At 40.8% G+C, this 14,717-nt stretch overlaps 1 protein-coding gene across 23 annotated transcripts in view; it reads right to left on the bottom strand.

Moving 5' to 3' along the window:
* Window positions 1–14,717, bottom strand: part of PHF21A (PHD finger protein 21A) — a 202,164-nt gene that overhangs the window by 15,455 nt on the left and 171,992 nt on the right. For 20 of the 23 annotated variants that reach the window (XM_021083133.1, XM_021083139.1, XM_021083122.1 and 17 more), the window contains 4 exons: window positions 6,421–6,519; window positions 3,829–3,880; window positions 3,005–3,084; window positions 2,470–2,530 (listed from right to left, as the gene is read on the bottom strand). In XM_021083133.1, the coding sequence (XP_020938792.1) occupies window positions 2,470–2,530; window positions 3,005–3,084; window positions 3,829–3,880; window positions 6,421–6,519 (292 nt within the window). Of the gene's footprint in view, window positions 1–11; window positions 35–2,469; window positions 2,531–3,004; window positions 3,085–3,828; window positions 3,881–6,420; window positions 6,520–14,717 lie in introns of all 23 variants that reach the window. The other 3 variants (XM_013994378.2, XM_021083142.1, XM_021083141.1) reach the window with 1 other exon arrangement.

Here is a 14,717-nt window from a genome sequence, read left to right as displayed (position 1 = left end):
ATCTTACATACCTTTGGCCAGTGTTCCTCATTGGCTAGCATGGAAAAGGAAGTGAGGTAGCAGACAGCAGGTTAATACAACAGTCCCAAAGAGAGGAAGAGAAGCAAAGATTTAAACGTCATCAGACACCAATGCACGAGCCTCGAAAGAAGGGAGGATGAGAGAGCCTCAGAAAATGCCAGGAGACACCCAGTTATGGCAAAGGTCTGTGCCTTGGGCAGATTATGGTGACATTCCTAACTATTACAAGCTGAGATTTCTTAAGGAAGAACAAGACTCAACGCTCAATGGGAGCCAAGGCCAGCGATAAGAACTTATTTTATTTTCCCCTCTTTTGCACATTGCTCCCTAAGGTTTTTCTGCCATCATCATTCCTATCGTAATATTAAAGATTCTCACTTCCCATGAATGGATTTATGGAGGACTTCTGCTTCGCCCTTTTCTTTCCTATCCACAGTTTGGTCATTTCATTGCTGTGCATATGGAGAGAGGCAAAAGGGGCAGGGGGCAAAATTCAGATGAACCAGCCTCACCCCCCTGCTGGCAGAGCTAGAAAGGGATGTTTTGGGAGTAGCTGGAACCTAAGAGCTGAAAAGATGTTCTGGGCTAAATGTATTTCTGGCCTTAGAGACCCTCCCGAGTTGATGAAGAACTGCCTCCCCACTTTCCATGACAAACATTCCTGTGAACTACATGTCTAAGAACTGGGCTGTTCCAAAGTCTCAGGAAAGGCCCTGTCATCAGCAACACTGCTAATGAGAGAGGTGATTTGAGCAAGAGCATTTTGAATCAGACTTCATGGCTACAGAGGATCCATAAATGAGCCCTAACAGGGGTGGGCAGTTCAGGTCAATCACTCTTATCTAAGTCAGGGTCCTTATCTTCTATGGGCCACGGTCATGGCATCCAAGCTGTAAGTGATCCAAAGTGTATGCTCGGCACACCAGAGGCAAAAAGGAGCCAGAGAGGTACACAAGCGGCTACAAACACTGGTGGATGGGACGCAGGATCATGACCTTGCCAACAGTTACAATTTATAATAGAATTATGCACAAGAGCCATGATTCTGTCAGACACCTGCACAAACATTACCCATCTGTGCGAAACTGGCACTGTCTGCAGTAGAAAGACAGAGCGCCCTGGTTTGTCTTTTCTAGGGAATTTAGTGCTGCTAGAAGGGGAAGATGAAGGCTCTTTATTTACCCACAGAAGGCATGTCCTAGGCATTGTGAATGCAGGCTTTCATCCTCTGACCTTGGCAAGAGATGCCAAGGTCTTTCTAGTTCATTTAACCCCTGTCCTCTTTGCAGATACTGCCCACCAGGAGGCCAGTTAATTGTGGCTTCTGGCTGGGAGCTCCTTTTTGAGAACTGTGTCAGAGGTCACTAAAAATTGCCAAAAACTAAATAAAACTGCAAAAACTAACCCATGACACAGGTTACTGGGGCCCGGGAATCAAGAAGAAGCAACAGCTTAGGGTTTCCCATCTCAATATGTTTTGGCTTCTTGAAGGAGAGGGCTGATGAAACATGAGAATGGGTCACGAAGGGTGGGGGTGCCATCTCTCTCAGGGAGGAGGTGGTCATGGTACAGTTGCAGCCCTGCCCACGGCAGACAGAGGGTCAGGGTGACCTCCTGGGCTTCCAACAGCTCTGAGATTGTGTGTGCATACACAAAAATTAGTATGCTGCTCCACTCACTCTGCAACCTTTCTAGCCTGCAACTATAATTCAGGGACACATTATCATGTGGAGAAAGGGACCTTGGGATGTATTACTAACATCAAAGAACAATTTCAGAGCCTTGTTGATGAGCTCGAACTCTGAGCTATTAAGACCTATTTGGAACCTGCACCATGAGAGCAGCCGCCACCTCTGCCCTGAGAGTGAGATGGAGCACCTGCCCGGGAGGGTGGAAATTGGGGGATGGAGCTCTGGGAATTTCTCCTTCGGGGAGCCTGCTGTGACAGTGATCTTTTCTTCCTTAGTGGGAGGTACCCTTTTCTTACAGATGCGAAATTCTTTCTCCTTCCTGGAAAGTCTGCAGCTCACAGAAGCTTAAGAGTCATACTCTGGCCTCACTGGCAGCAGGACAACTTAGATGCCCCTAAGAACGCCTTGGCAACAGCAGCGCTCTGTTCTGCTCAATGATGCTACCATGTTTCTTCACAAGGTGTCCTCTTCATTGTGCTATTCATAGACAGCCTGGCGGGCCTGGGGCAGAAACGCTGCATTAAGCCTTTCTCCTGAGCCAGCTCTGCCAGAATCCCGGGAAGGACAGCTTTTGACTCAGTAACCGGAACTCTGATAAGAAATCTCGCTCTTTTTTTCCTCCATTCTCAGAGAACAACAAAACGATTTTCAAGGGATATAGGAGTTAGGCTCTAGGACAACAGGAGGAGGGAGGGGAGAGAAACACAACACAGAAAGCAAAAGCAACAGCAAGGGAGAGATGCAAAAAGGTGCTCACCTCGCTTCCGGGTCCCGGGATGCATTGTACTATTCAGGTATGTGACTGCACTCTTCTTACGCTTTGGGGATCGAAGAAGGAAAGGTGACCGGTTGAGTAACACGGTTACTACCAATACTGGCACAAGCCAAAGCCCAAGCACCACATGCTCATCGACATGCCAGCTAGTTAGTGCTAGTCATCCCAAGGTCTCAGTGCTAACTGGGATTAATCCTATGTACTTGGCTCTGAGGGAATATTCCAGAGAGGGCTGTCTGTCTCTGCTTCTGAAAACAGTTGTGTTCAGGTGACCGGAGGAGTTTAATTTTTAAGGTAGATCTGTATCAACTTAAACTTAGGGAAAAAACTAAGGGGCAAATAGTGAATAACACAAACAAAATGATGTGATCAGCCAGAGAAAAAGCCATCATTTCACAGAGCTGGCTAAGCACACTCAGGGTCCTGCTCTTAAGCAGAATTTCAGATGGGAGCCGGTGAACAAATCATACATTAAACCGAAAACGAGAGGGAGGGGCCAAATGCTGGCCAGGAATACCTCTGGCTCAAAGACCGCGCCACTGTATACTGGATTTGCTGTTGTTCTTCTTTTTCGCTCTTGCCTCTTGCTTTGGATTTCTTGGGAAAGCAAAAGACTTGGATTAGAAGAGAGGTAGGGAGAACCTCAAAAACTTAACTTTGTTGTTTATCTTTTGGTTTTCCCATGAGAGTCAGAAATGAGGGCAGGTCTCTCAGTTTCACTGCAGCCTCAGCAGAGGCAAGCACACTGCTGGGAACAAATATGTAGGGTCATCTACTCTCACCTCCTGGAAAGCAAGGCTATGCCATCCTACAGAGTGGCTCTCTGTGATCAAGAGCTCGACAGTAGACAGTGCCTGTACAAGCTGTCCTGATTTAATTTTAGGTCACTGAAATACAGGTGTGATGAACTTTACCCACAGACCTAGACTGAGTAACCACAGTTCACCATTCTTGAATTAAATAACTAGGACAGGTATAGCTTCGCAACTGTCCTTAAGATTCTGATAACCTAGGGCGATTGAAAAATACAAACACTTGTTGGAGGGGCATGTGATACTTTGCGCTGCCTGAGAAAAAAGTTTCTCTAAGTGAACAGAAGCCACTTTAACCCAGAAAACTAGGGAGTTTCCTCGGGACAGCAGTGTGGACAATGACAGGAAGGAGAAGGGCTAAAACTTAGATAGAAGGACGGTAAGTTTACTCCAAAAAAAGAGGCCACACTGGTTGAATCATGCTCCATTTGTGTTCCAATTTTCTATTCTAGCAAATAAATCAAACATTATTTTCAAGAACAAAGCGCTGGGTCAGAAGCAAGGCAGTGCCATAGGTATCTTCTCTTACCTTCTAGATGGTCATGTGTTACCAACCCTAGAGACACCATGAAGGCAAGTTTCTGTGCCAGAGAAAGAAAAGAATATATTTTAGTTTGGGTTCTCCAAAGCCAACAGCATATTCCCAGTTAGACTCCTAGAGAAAGCCAACCCAACAGCCAGTGGCTTGAGGAAAGCCAAGTTCAAGTGAATGGGGAGCAGGCACCTTCCACCCTTGCAGCTATGGGGCAGTTCTGGAGGCTTTCTGATCTGACAGGGGGCCTACATCTTCTACTTTCTCAATGGCAGAAACAGTATCTTGAGTGACCCTAAGTTTTTTTTTTTTTTCCCCCAGAAAAATTCTCTTAAGAGGGAAGAGGACTTCACACTGAAAACACACATGGAGGGTTTCAAAGAGCTACCTGTACAACGAGCTCCAAATTCTAAGTACTTCGCTTGTCATACAAGGCCCGGGGGTTCTTAGATTTTTACTACCACTGACTGGTCAGTGATAACTCAAAGCTAAATGAGTTTTAGGAATGACAGCGGTGGTTCTGCTTAATACCACGGACCTAAAAGTTATGGAGCGATGTCTCTCTGACCACCACTCTCAGGGCTCCCTCGGACGCCAGACTGATCAGACCACTGTGCTCCAAAGCTGGAACGTCAGATGCTTAAAAATGGAGAGAGCAACAGATTGATGACTATTTTTCTCTTTGGTTGCAGGCAGTCTGGAAAGTATGTCTTCATTTTCTGCCGTACCACTGCATGTGGCTGCTAAATATGCCAAATAATACATCATCGATTTCTCTCACTGATGAATATGGAACATCGTTAACTGTTAAAAGAGACATACTCCTGCAGAATTATTTATACCACAAACTGGTCTTTGAAAATCCTGACATTTTACCCTCAAAATTAAATATTATGATATTCTGGCCTAAAGTGATAGGTTCAGGCGATTCAAGGTACTCAGTGTTTTATGAAGATGACCTCGAACGAGCCACTTGAGAATACAGATATGTCCTTTAATGGTCTCCTCTCCTTAGAGTCCTGAAGAAATGTTTTTATTTATTCTTTTTCTTATTTCAAAAACGTGGGTGGGCACCTATCCTCCTGACAGCCAGGGTACTTCAGTAAGGAAAAGCAGTCTGGGACCTGCTGCCCGTTTTCTCCACTGCATACGTTTTGTGGTTGACAATTAACCACATTCCTACTTTTCACTATTCCTTCAAAACTTAAGATTAGAAGGCTGTCTGCTAACTGTTCTCTGTTAATAAAGCAGCGTGTGAATTGATATTCAGATACACTTTCTTTTAATCAAGTAACAGCACACTTCTTGGCCACTCATATCCAACTCATCTTTGCCAATCTACATCAAGCTCATAAAATAATAATTAAATGGGGAAAGTTCTCTTCTGTGGAACAGTTTTCAGTGATAAATAGAATAAAATGTTGTCAAGAACTTTTGCCTCATCTATGTATCACACATTTGCCAATAACTAATTTATTCTCTTTATGGCAGTGAATCTATCCAGTTGGAAATACCTGTTATTATGCCTGATGGTATTTGCTTGCCCTCACTGTGCCACTGACAGAAGATATCCTTCCGTTTCTTTTGATAAGAAAATTTTGCTAATAGCCTGTCCTATTTTTCCTCCTCCAAGCCTCCTATTTGTCATTAATTTTTCAGATGATTTCATAAGTTTCTCAGCGATATACATGACTAGCACTTCTTCTTGGTCTCTTCCTTAGAAGCAAATTAAAAATTAATTTATTTCATACCAGAAAGAATTATAATTTGTACTTGTTTTAGAAAAAACCTAAACTGGCTTAATAAATCACTGCTTTACTTCTGTGAATGGCACTGAAGCTTTGATGGCTTCACGCCACTAGTTGACATGGTTTCATTACAAAGAATACGCTGAGGATAGAAGGAAATGGATTGCCAGTCTAATAAAATCCAACTCTCAGATATTCATCATCATATTACCTGTCCACATTTTTTTTTTACAGCTGCTTGTACAATAGTATCAAACTAAATTCTCCTGTCTAAGGACATACAAATCCACATTCTATATTTGTACCAGAGTCTTGTTTGCTATTTAAGTTTATAATAGTATTCTAACTTATAGTACAGATGTAATATTTTCATCCCTACTTTTATGCTTCACTGAACTACTTCTGAGCTACTGCTTCATTTGTGATTTGGGGATCTAATGCAATACAGTGGTAATAACAACAATACACATAAAACAAGTGTAATCGATAACACAGATAGACCTTAACTGAGTGAACTAGACATCTAAAAAATGTTGGCTGAGACAAACAATTTGTAATGACCATTAGCCATGCAATAGGATACCTGAAAAAATGGTCATTAATCATACAATTCAAATTGGTGACATATGCATGAAATGCCTGTTTGCCAGCTCATAGACACGCAAGGCCACACTCTTAATCCGCCCCAGGCCAACCTGATTTGGCAATGACATTACCGAATAATGAGAAAGCACAAGAAAAGGAAATCAAGTGACTCAGACAGCGAGGGTCCCTCCTGATGTGTGTGAATAAGTCACATCTCATAGACTGAGCCATGCTTGGGAGGGCTGGGCCTACCAACCTGAGGGTTCTCCTCCCGTTTTGGTTTGGGCGCAGCAGGTGGAGTGATGGTGCGGCTTTCTGTTTGTTTCTCATCTGTTTCTGTGTGGGATTTAATTGTCTAGGAGAGGAAAATGAAACGAAAATTCAGAATTCACTTTTTATTACAAGAACAAAAGCAAAGTCTGACTGTAGCCAGCAAGAAAGAAAAGAACTTGCTAGTAAAGGAGAGCATATGAATTTCGTCTTGGAAGGGGGGAAAAGTAAAACGTAAGGGCCCAGTTGAAATGATTCAATTGTATAACTAGACTAGATACAAATCTATAAATACAATAGATTTTTTTTAATGCCACACCTATGGCATATGGAAGTTCCTAGGCCAGGGATGGAATAAAAGCCACAGCTGCGGCAATGCTGGATCCTAAACCCACTGTGCCAGGCCAGGGATGGAACCTGTTCCTTCTCAGAGACCCGAGCCACCTCGGTCAGATTTTTAACCCACTGCACCAAGGTGGGAACTTCACAATAGTTTTAATTATACATAAGGAAAAAAAAATCTATGGTTTAATTTTTAGGTATAAATATCAAGTAAAGGCTGCTCTTTCTAATTTCAATGTGCAGGTGTAGTTTTTCAGAAGTAAGCCCATTCTTGTTACATACAGGTCAAGTTCCAGTTCGCAGCATCCTTAAGATCTGAATAATGTCCGAAAAAATCTTATATGCACGTTTTTCTATTTCAGAACAATTCCAATCATAATCTAAGAGAGGTTGCAGATCTACCTTTATTTGGGGTATTTAAAACCTGCCTGCATCATTCATTAGAGGAGAGATGCAATTGCCAAGGAAAGGCTCTCTTGCAAGACATCCTGATTACTTCCAACCTCATCTTCAAGATGCATTCATTCCAACAAAAGAAACACCAGGAGCATTATCATCTTCAGACATAAATGGAAGCTAGCAAACTGGTAGACCGGCTCTGCATTACAATTCTTATCATGGCCCAATGGCTAATTCATTTTACGAAGCCCTCTGTAAATACTGAAATGATATTAGAACAGTAGATATAAAACTATAAACACAAACCTAATTTACTTTTTCAAAATTAAAAACAATGCAGATGCAAATGGTCTTTTTGTATAGCAACAAGTAATTAAATAAATGAAAGTGAAATTGTCTGATTACTGATGAGTAGGAGCCAAATGAAAGACTGGTCCTACAGCAGGATATAGAAAGTTCTCAAAAATCATTATGCTGTGGAATATTTTACTAGATCTGAAAAACTAACACAATCACCAAGATTTTTCCCTTTCTTTCCTGGCCACGTCCATATTTTTCTTCTGCTTCTCACACTGTTACTTTAGGACGTGCAAGTATCTGCCTTATCAATACTGTGGCGACCACTGTTCTGAAGCATACCTGCTGCTTAGTATTTCTTTTCATGGGGGTCCTGACACATTTCCACCTCTGGACTATAAGCTACTTGAGAGCAGGACTGTTCTACACACTCGTGCACCCCTCTGAGCCTAGGGCAGGACCTCACGTAGAGCAGGTATACTGCAAAGAGATGCTGATCTTCTGAGTGGGGAGTATGACCTACCAGAAGAATCATTTGCTCTCCTCTCTCCCAAACACACACATTTTTTTTTTTTAACCAAAAAGGACACATTTCCTCCGTAAAACCACCAAACACACCTACAAGGGAATGGCAAAGTAGTTTATAGTGACATTTTTAAGGTCCTGGGTGTCCAGCAAGCTTATCTTCATAGCTCTCTGATTTGGAAGGACAGGAGTCTGAGGGAGGAGGGAGAAGAGAAGGTCAACTATTAGGATTTGCCGCTCCATCCAAGGCTATGTGAAGTCCCGTGGGGTCTCTTACTTCCATCTCTAAGGCTGAAAAAAAGCAGGCAGTGGCAATACCTCTAGGAAAGTAAACCAATTCCTCTTCACTAAGGAATTGTCCAGGGTTCAACTTTTTTCTCATGCAAAAAGAATACAATTATCCCAAGGTTGGATAAAGAATACCAAAAGCATCCCCTCCCCCCCAAAATTAAGATAAAACTATCCCCCCCCAAATAAAGATAAAACTATCAAAACAATGGGGAGGCATCCTTCTCTCATGGACCTTCCACTCTGGGGGAAGCCAGCTGCCATGCTGTGAATAGCACCATGGAGGGGCCCATGGAGTGGGAAACTGAACCTCCTGCCAACAGCCAGGGAGAAGTGAGGCCTGTCAACAACCATGTGACTGAGTTTGGAAGGAGATTATCCAGCATCAGTTGAGCCCTGAGATGACTGCAGCCCTGGCCACTAGTCTGAAGGCAAAGTTCTGAGGGACCTTGACCCAGGACCACTGAGATAAGATGCAACCTGTTCCTGACCTCAAAACTGTGTTAGATAATAAACGTTTGTTGTTTTAAGCTGCTTTAAGACACCAAAAAAAAGACACATTAGGGTAGGGGAGTGACACCATGGAAATGACAGGACAGGGAGCTCTAAGAATCAATCCTTTCACTGAAGCAACCATTAAGTTGGCAGAAATAGACAGAATCAACTTTTTAAAACTTTAGAATCTAATTAAAAAAAAACAAAAACAAAAAAAAACCCAAAAACTAAGAGCAACCAGGAGGGCACTTACTGAGGAAGAAGCTGCTAAATTTTACCAAGAAAGCATTTCTCCTCACTATCCCCTAGCTCAGCAGAGGCTGTGGAGAAGCCTATGTTCCTGGTGTGATTCACTGAACCTTGTTCTCAGCTTGTGGTTGTGTCTGCTGAACACAGTCCCTGGTAGCAGTCCCTGAGGACTGGTGCAGAGGCTGAGCCTCTCTGACAATCTTAGGTTGGCATGGCTTTCTTGTTGCCATCTGATGAAAGCATCTAATGGCATATGTTACCTGCAGTTACCTGGTGCAAAGGATGGAGGATGGATATGCAGCAGAGAGACCCAGTGGCTCAGGGTGGTGGAGGCTGAGGAAGAAGACTCCTGGAGGAGAAAGGGCTTTGAGGTGCTGTCACATATACTGGGGACTCCAGAGTGCACTGAACATTCCCAAGGCCAGATGCACACTTAGAAAAGACCTGAGAGAAGACTAAGCTTGCATTTCTGGCTGATCTTTGAGCTCCATCCAAGAAAGAGGTGAAGTCTAAGACAGAGATTTAGGTGGCCTGGCTTAGCATGAAGGAGAGGCCCTGCTCAGAACCAATCTGCAAAAACCAAAAGAGGTGTTTGTTTGCTTGTTTTTGTTTTTTTCTTTTTCAGCCTCAGTTGCGGCATATGGAAATGCCTGGGCCAGGGATTGAATCTGAGCCATTGCTGTGACCTAAGCCAGAGCTGCAGCAATGCCAGATCCTTAACCCACTGTGCTGGGCTGGGAATCAAACCCATGCCACCTAAGAGACAGTGCTCGATCCTTAACCCAATGCACCACAGTGAGAACTCCTGTTTTAAATTTACTTATTACTACTTTTTCTTCTTTCTGGCTCTAGCTGTTCAAGTAAACATAATAGAAGAGAGATTTCAATAACCATTCATGACAAGAAATAGTCTGCAAAAATAGTCTGGAAAAGGCACTAAACAGACAAACAACTGCAGCCCTCAACAATCAAGAACAGTAAACCCTAAGGTGGGAGGAAAATATAATTTCCAGAGTCATTGCACTGTAATTTCAAAATGAAGAGTTCTCATAAATAATTATAAGGCAAACAAAGAAACAAGAAAGTATGGCCCTGTCATTGGAAAAAAAGAAAAATGACTAGAACCTGGCCATAAGGAAGTCTTTCTCTCTAGAAAAAGACTTCACATCAACTGCCTTAAAAACACTCAATGATACATAGAGAATGGATAAGCAACAAAGCCCCGCCGTTTAGCACAGGGAATTATATTCCATATCCTCAGAGAAAACATAATTGAAAGTAATATAAAAAATAATGTGTGTGTGTGTATATATATATATGTATAAATGAATCACTTTGCTGTACAGCAGAAATTAACACATTAGAAATCAATTATATTTCAATAAAAAAAGTGCCTGAAGAGCTAATGGAAATCAAGGACAAAGAACCACCACGACAACAAAAACCCAAGAGAATAATGTTTCACCAAAAAAAAAAAAAAAAAATATATATATATATATATATATGTATATACACACACACACATATATATATCAATAAAGAGACAGAAATTATTTAAAAGAACCAAACAATTTATTTTTTCTTTTTAGAGTCACACCTGTGGCATATGGAAGTTCCCAGGCTAGGGGTCGAATTGGAGCTGCAGCTGCTGGCCTACACCAAAGCCACAGCAATGTGGGATCTGAGCCTCCTCTGTGACCTACACTGCAGCTCAAGGCAATGCTGAATCCTTAACCTACTGAGCAGAGTCAGGGATCGAACCCATATCCTCATGGATACTAGTCGGGTTCATTACCACCGAGCCCCAGTGGGATTCCCCAAAGAGAAATCTAAAACTGAAAAAAACCACAGCTGAAATGAAGAATTCACTAAAGGCATTCAGGTTAAAAAAAAAAAAAAGTAGAATACCAGGGAGAGAGGAGAGACAGAAAGAAGCAGAAATATATATAAAGAAATAGGTGAAAATTCCCCAAATGTGATGAAATCTAGTAATCTATAGCCATACCTCATTTTACTGTGCTTCACATTATTACAATTTGCAGTTGTTCCATTTTTTATATATTGAAGGTCTGTGGCAACCCTGCATTGGACAAGTCTATTGGTGCAATTTTCCAATAGTATTTGCTCACTTTATGTCTCTGTATCACATTTTGGTAATTTTCACAACATTTCAAACATTTTCATTATTATTATACTTGTTATAGTGGTATCTGTGATCAGTGGTTTCTAATGTTACTATTAAAAAAAAAGATTATAACTTGCACAAGTTCAGATAATGGTTAGTATTTTTTAGCAATAAAGTTTTTTTGCTTTTTCGTTTTGGCTGTGCTCGTGGCATACAAAAAGTTCCCAAGCCAGGGACTGACTCAAGCCACAGCAGTGACAATGCTGGATCCTTAACCTGCTGAGCTTAACCACTGGAAACTCCAGAAATATTTTAAAATTAAGATATGTACAGTTTTTTTTGACATCATGCTAATGCCCATTCAATAGACTATAGTATAATATAAATATAATTCTGACATGCAGTGAGAAACCAAAAAATTCATGTGACTAGCTTTATCTGCTTTATTGCAGTGGTGTGGAACTGAACCTGCAAAATCTCTGAGGTATGCTTGTAGACATCCAAGTAGGATAAATTAAAAGAGACTCATAGTGAAACCCATTATAAAATACTGTCAAAAACCAAAGAAAGAACCTTGAAAGCTGCAAAAGAGAAATGATGCATTATATATAAGGGGTCCTCAATATGATTAACAGCTAAATTCTCATCAGAAACCAGAGACCAGAAGGCAGTGGGATGACATGTTTAAAGTGCTGGAAGACAAAACATTCTCTGATCTATCAACCTTACAAATGTTTTCTCGGATCAGTCTCCCAAAGCAACAGAAATAAAAGCAAAAACAAAGTGCTGGAAGAAAAAAAAAAAAAAGCCTATCAACCAAGAACTCTATATCCTGCTAATAGATCTCCCCTAAAAGAACTCCCTTTAAAGTTCTTCAGGATGAAACAAAAAGATACTAGACAGTAACTTAAAGCCAAACAAAGAAATAAGAACTCCAGTAAAGGTAACTATATAGGTTAACATAAAATCCAGCATTACTGTATCTTTGATTTATAACTTTTGTTTCTTTTGTGATTTAAAAGAGAAATGCATAAGACCGTAATTATAAATATATATTAGCAGCTATACAATACATAAAGATGTAATGTGTGTGAGACAACAGGAACTTAATGGGGCAGAGCTGGGTAGGAGCACAGTTTTTGTATACTACTGAAGCTAAGCTGGGATCAAATCAAATTACATTGTTAAAAATTTATGAATGTTACCTGTAATCTCCATGGTAACCACTAAGAAAATAACTAAAATATATATAGAAAAGGAAGTGAGAGAGCATCAAAAGAGTACGCTAGGAAAACACACACACATATATACACACAAGAGAGGATAGTACTGAAGGAACTGTCAAAAAAAGACATAAGATATGTAGAAAACAAATAGCAAAATGGCATAAGTCCTTGCCAATCAGCAATCACTTTAAATGTAACTATTATTAAACTCATCAATTAAAGAATAGAGAGTGGATTAAAAAAAACATGATCCAACAATACACTATCTATAAGAGACACATTTTAGAGCCAAAGACACAAAAAGGTGTCCATCAGAGAAGAGAAAAAGATACTGCACACAAATAGTAACCAAAAGAGTATAGGATGACTATACAAATATCAGATAAAATTCACTTTAAATCAAAAATTGTTACAGGAGACAAAAAAGGTCATTATCTATTGATAAGAGGACCAGTTCATCAAGGAGATATGACAATTTCAAATATATATGCAACAAACAACAGAGTCCCAAAATACATAAAGCAAATATTGACAGAATTAAGGGGAGAAATAAACAGTTCTGTAGTAATGATTGGAGATTTTAATACGTCACTTTATTTAATGGAAACAACATGAGATCAATAAGGAAATAGAGAACTTGAACAGCACTGTAAACCAACCAGACCTAACAGGCATAGAAAGAACAGCCTACTTAAAAAGCATGAAATAACACCATTTGCAGCAACATGGATGGACCCAGAAATTATCATACTAAGTGAAATAAGTCAGAGATAGAAAAATATCATATGAGATCACTAATAGGCAGAGTCTAATAAAAATGATATAATAGAACTTACAAATCAGAAACAAAGGTTTCAAAACCAAACTTATATTTATCAAGGGGGAAACATGGGGGGAGGGATAAATTAGGGGGTTGGGACTGATAATATAAACATTACTATGTATAAAATAGATGGGTAACAGTCAACTACTGTGAAGCAGAGGGAAATTTACTCAGTATTGTGTAATCACCTCTAGGGGAAGAGAATCTGAAAAGGAATGGGTATATGTATATGTATAACTGATTTACTTTGTTGTACACCTAAAATTAACACAACTTTCCAAGTCAACTATATTACAATAAAATTTAAAAAAAAAAAAACAAAAAAACAGCCTACTCTAAAACAATAGAATACGCATTCTTCTTAGGTACACATGAAACATTGTCCCGGATAGACCTTATTTGGGGCCCCAAAACAAATCCTACTAAATTTTAAAAGACCTGAAATCATAAGAATTATCTTCTCTGAAAACAATAGAAAGAAACTAGAAATCAATAAAAGGAATTTTATTTTTTTTATTTTTTATTTTTTAATTTTTTTTTTTGTCTTTTTAGCTATTTCTTGGGCCACTCCCACGGCATATGGAGGTTCCCAGGCTAGGGGTTGAATCGGAGCTGTAGCCACCGGCCTACGCCAGAGCCACAGCAACAAGGGATCCGAGCCAAGTCTGCAACCTACACCACAGCTCATGGCAATGCAGGATCGTTAACCCACTGAGCAAGGGCAGGGACCGAACCCACAACCTCATGGTTCCTAGTCGGATTCGTTAACCACTGCGCCACGACGGGAACTCCATATAAAAGGAATTTTAGAAAAATTTAAAATATGTGGAAATGAAACAGCATATTTTCAGTTTTGATTTATTTATTCTTTTGGCTGTGCCCACAGCATATAGAAGTTCCCAGGTCAGGGATCAAACCTGAGCCACAGCAGTGACAACATCAAATCCTTAACTGCTAGGTCACCAAGTAACTGCAAAACAACATACTTTCAAATGACAAATGGCTCAAAGAAGAAATCACTAGGAAAAATTTCTAATTTCCTTGAAGAATGAAAATGAATGTACAATATACCAAAACTGGTATGATGCAGTAAAAGCACTGCTCAGAGGGAGAGAGAAACTCATAGCTGTGAAAGTCTGCATCATCTTGGGAGTGCTGGGACATGAGTTTGATCCCTGGCCCAGCACAGTGGGTTAAGGATCCAGCATAGCCACAGCTGCCACTTAGTTGGAGGCTATGGCATGGATCTGATCCCTGGCATGGGAGCTCCACATGCCTCGTGGTGGTGGCGGGGGTGGAGGGGGAGAAAAAAAAGAGGAGTTCCTATTGTGGCTCAGCAGTAACAAACCCAACTAGTATCCATGAGGATGTGGGTTCAATCCCTGGCCTGACTCTGTGAGTTAAGGGTCTGGTGTTGCCTTGAGCTGTGGTGTAGGCTGGCAACTGCAGCTTCGATTTGATCCCTAGCCTGGGAACTTCCATATGCTGTGGGTGCAGCCATTAAAAAAAAGGGG

The sequence above is a fragment of the Sus scrofa genome, chromosome 2 (genome assembly GCF_000003025.6).
Source record: "Sus scrofa isolate TJ Tabasco breed Duroc chromosome 2, Sscrofa11.1, whole genome shotgun sequence".
NCBI classification, from domain to species: domain Eukaryota; kingdom Metazoa; phylum Chordata; class Mammalia; order Artiodactyla; family Suidae; genus Sus; species Sus scrofa.
This window is presented reverse-complemented; position numbering and strand designations above follow the sequence as displayed.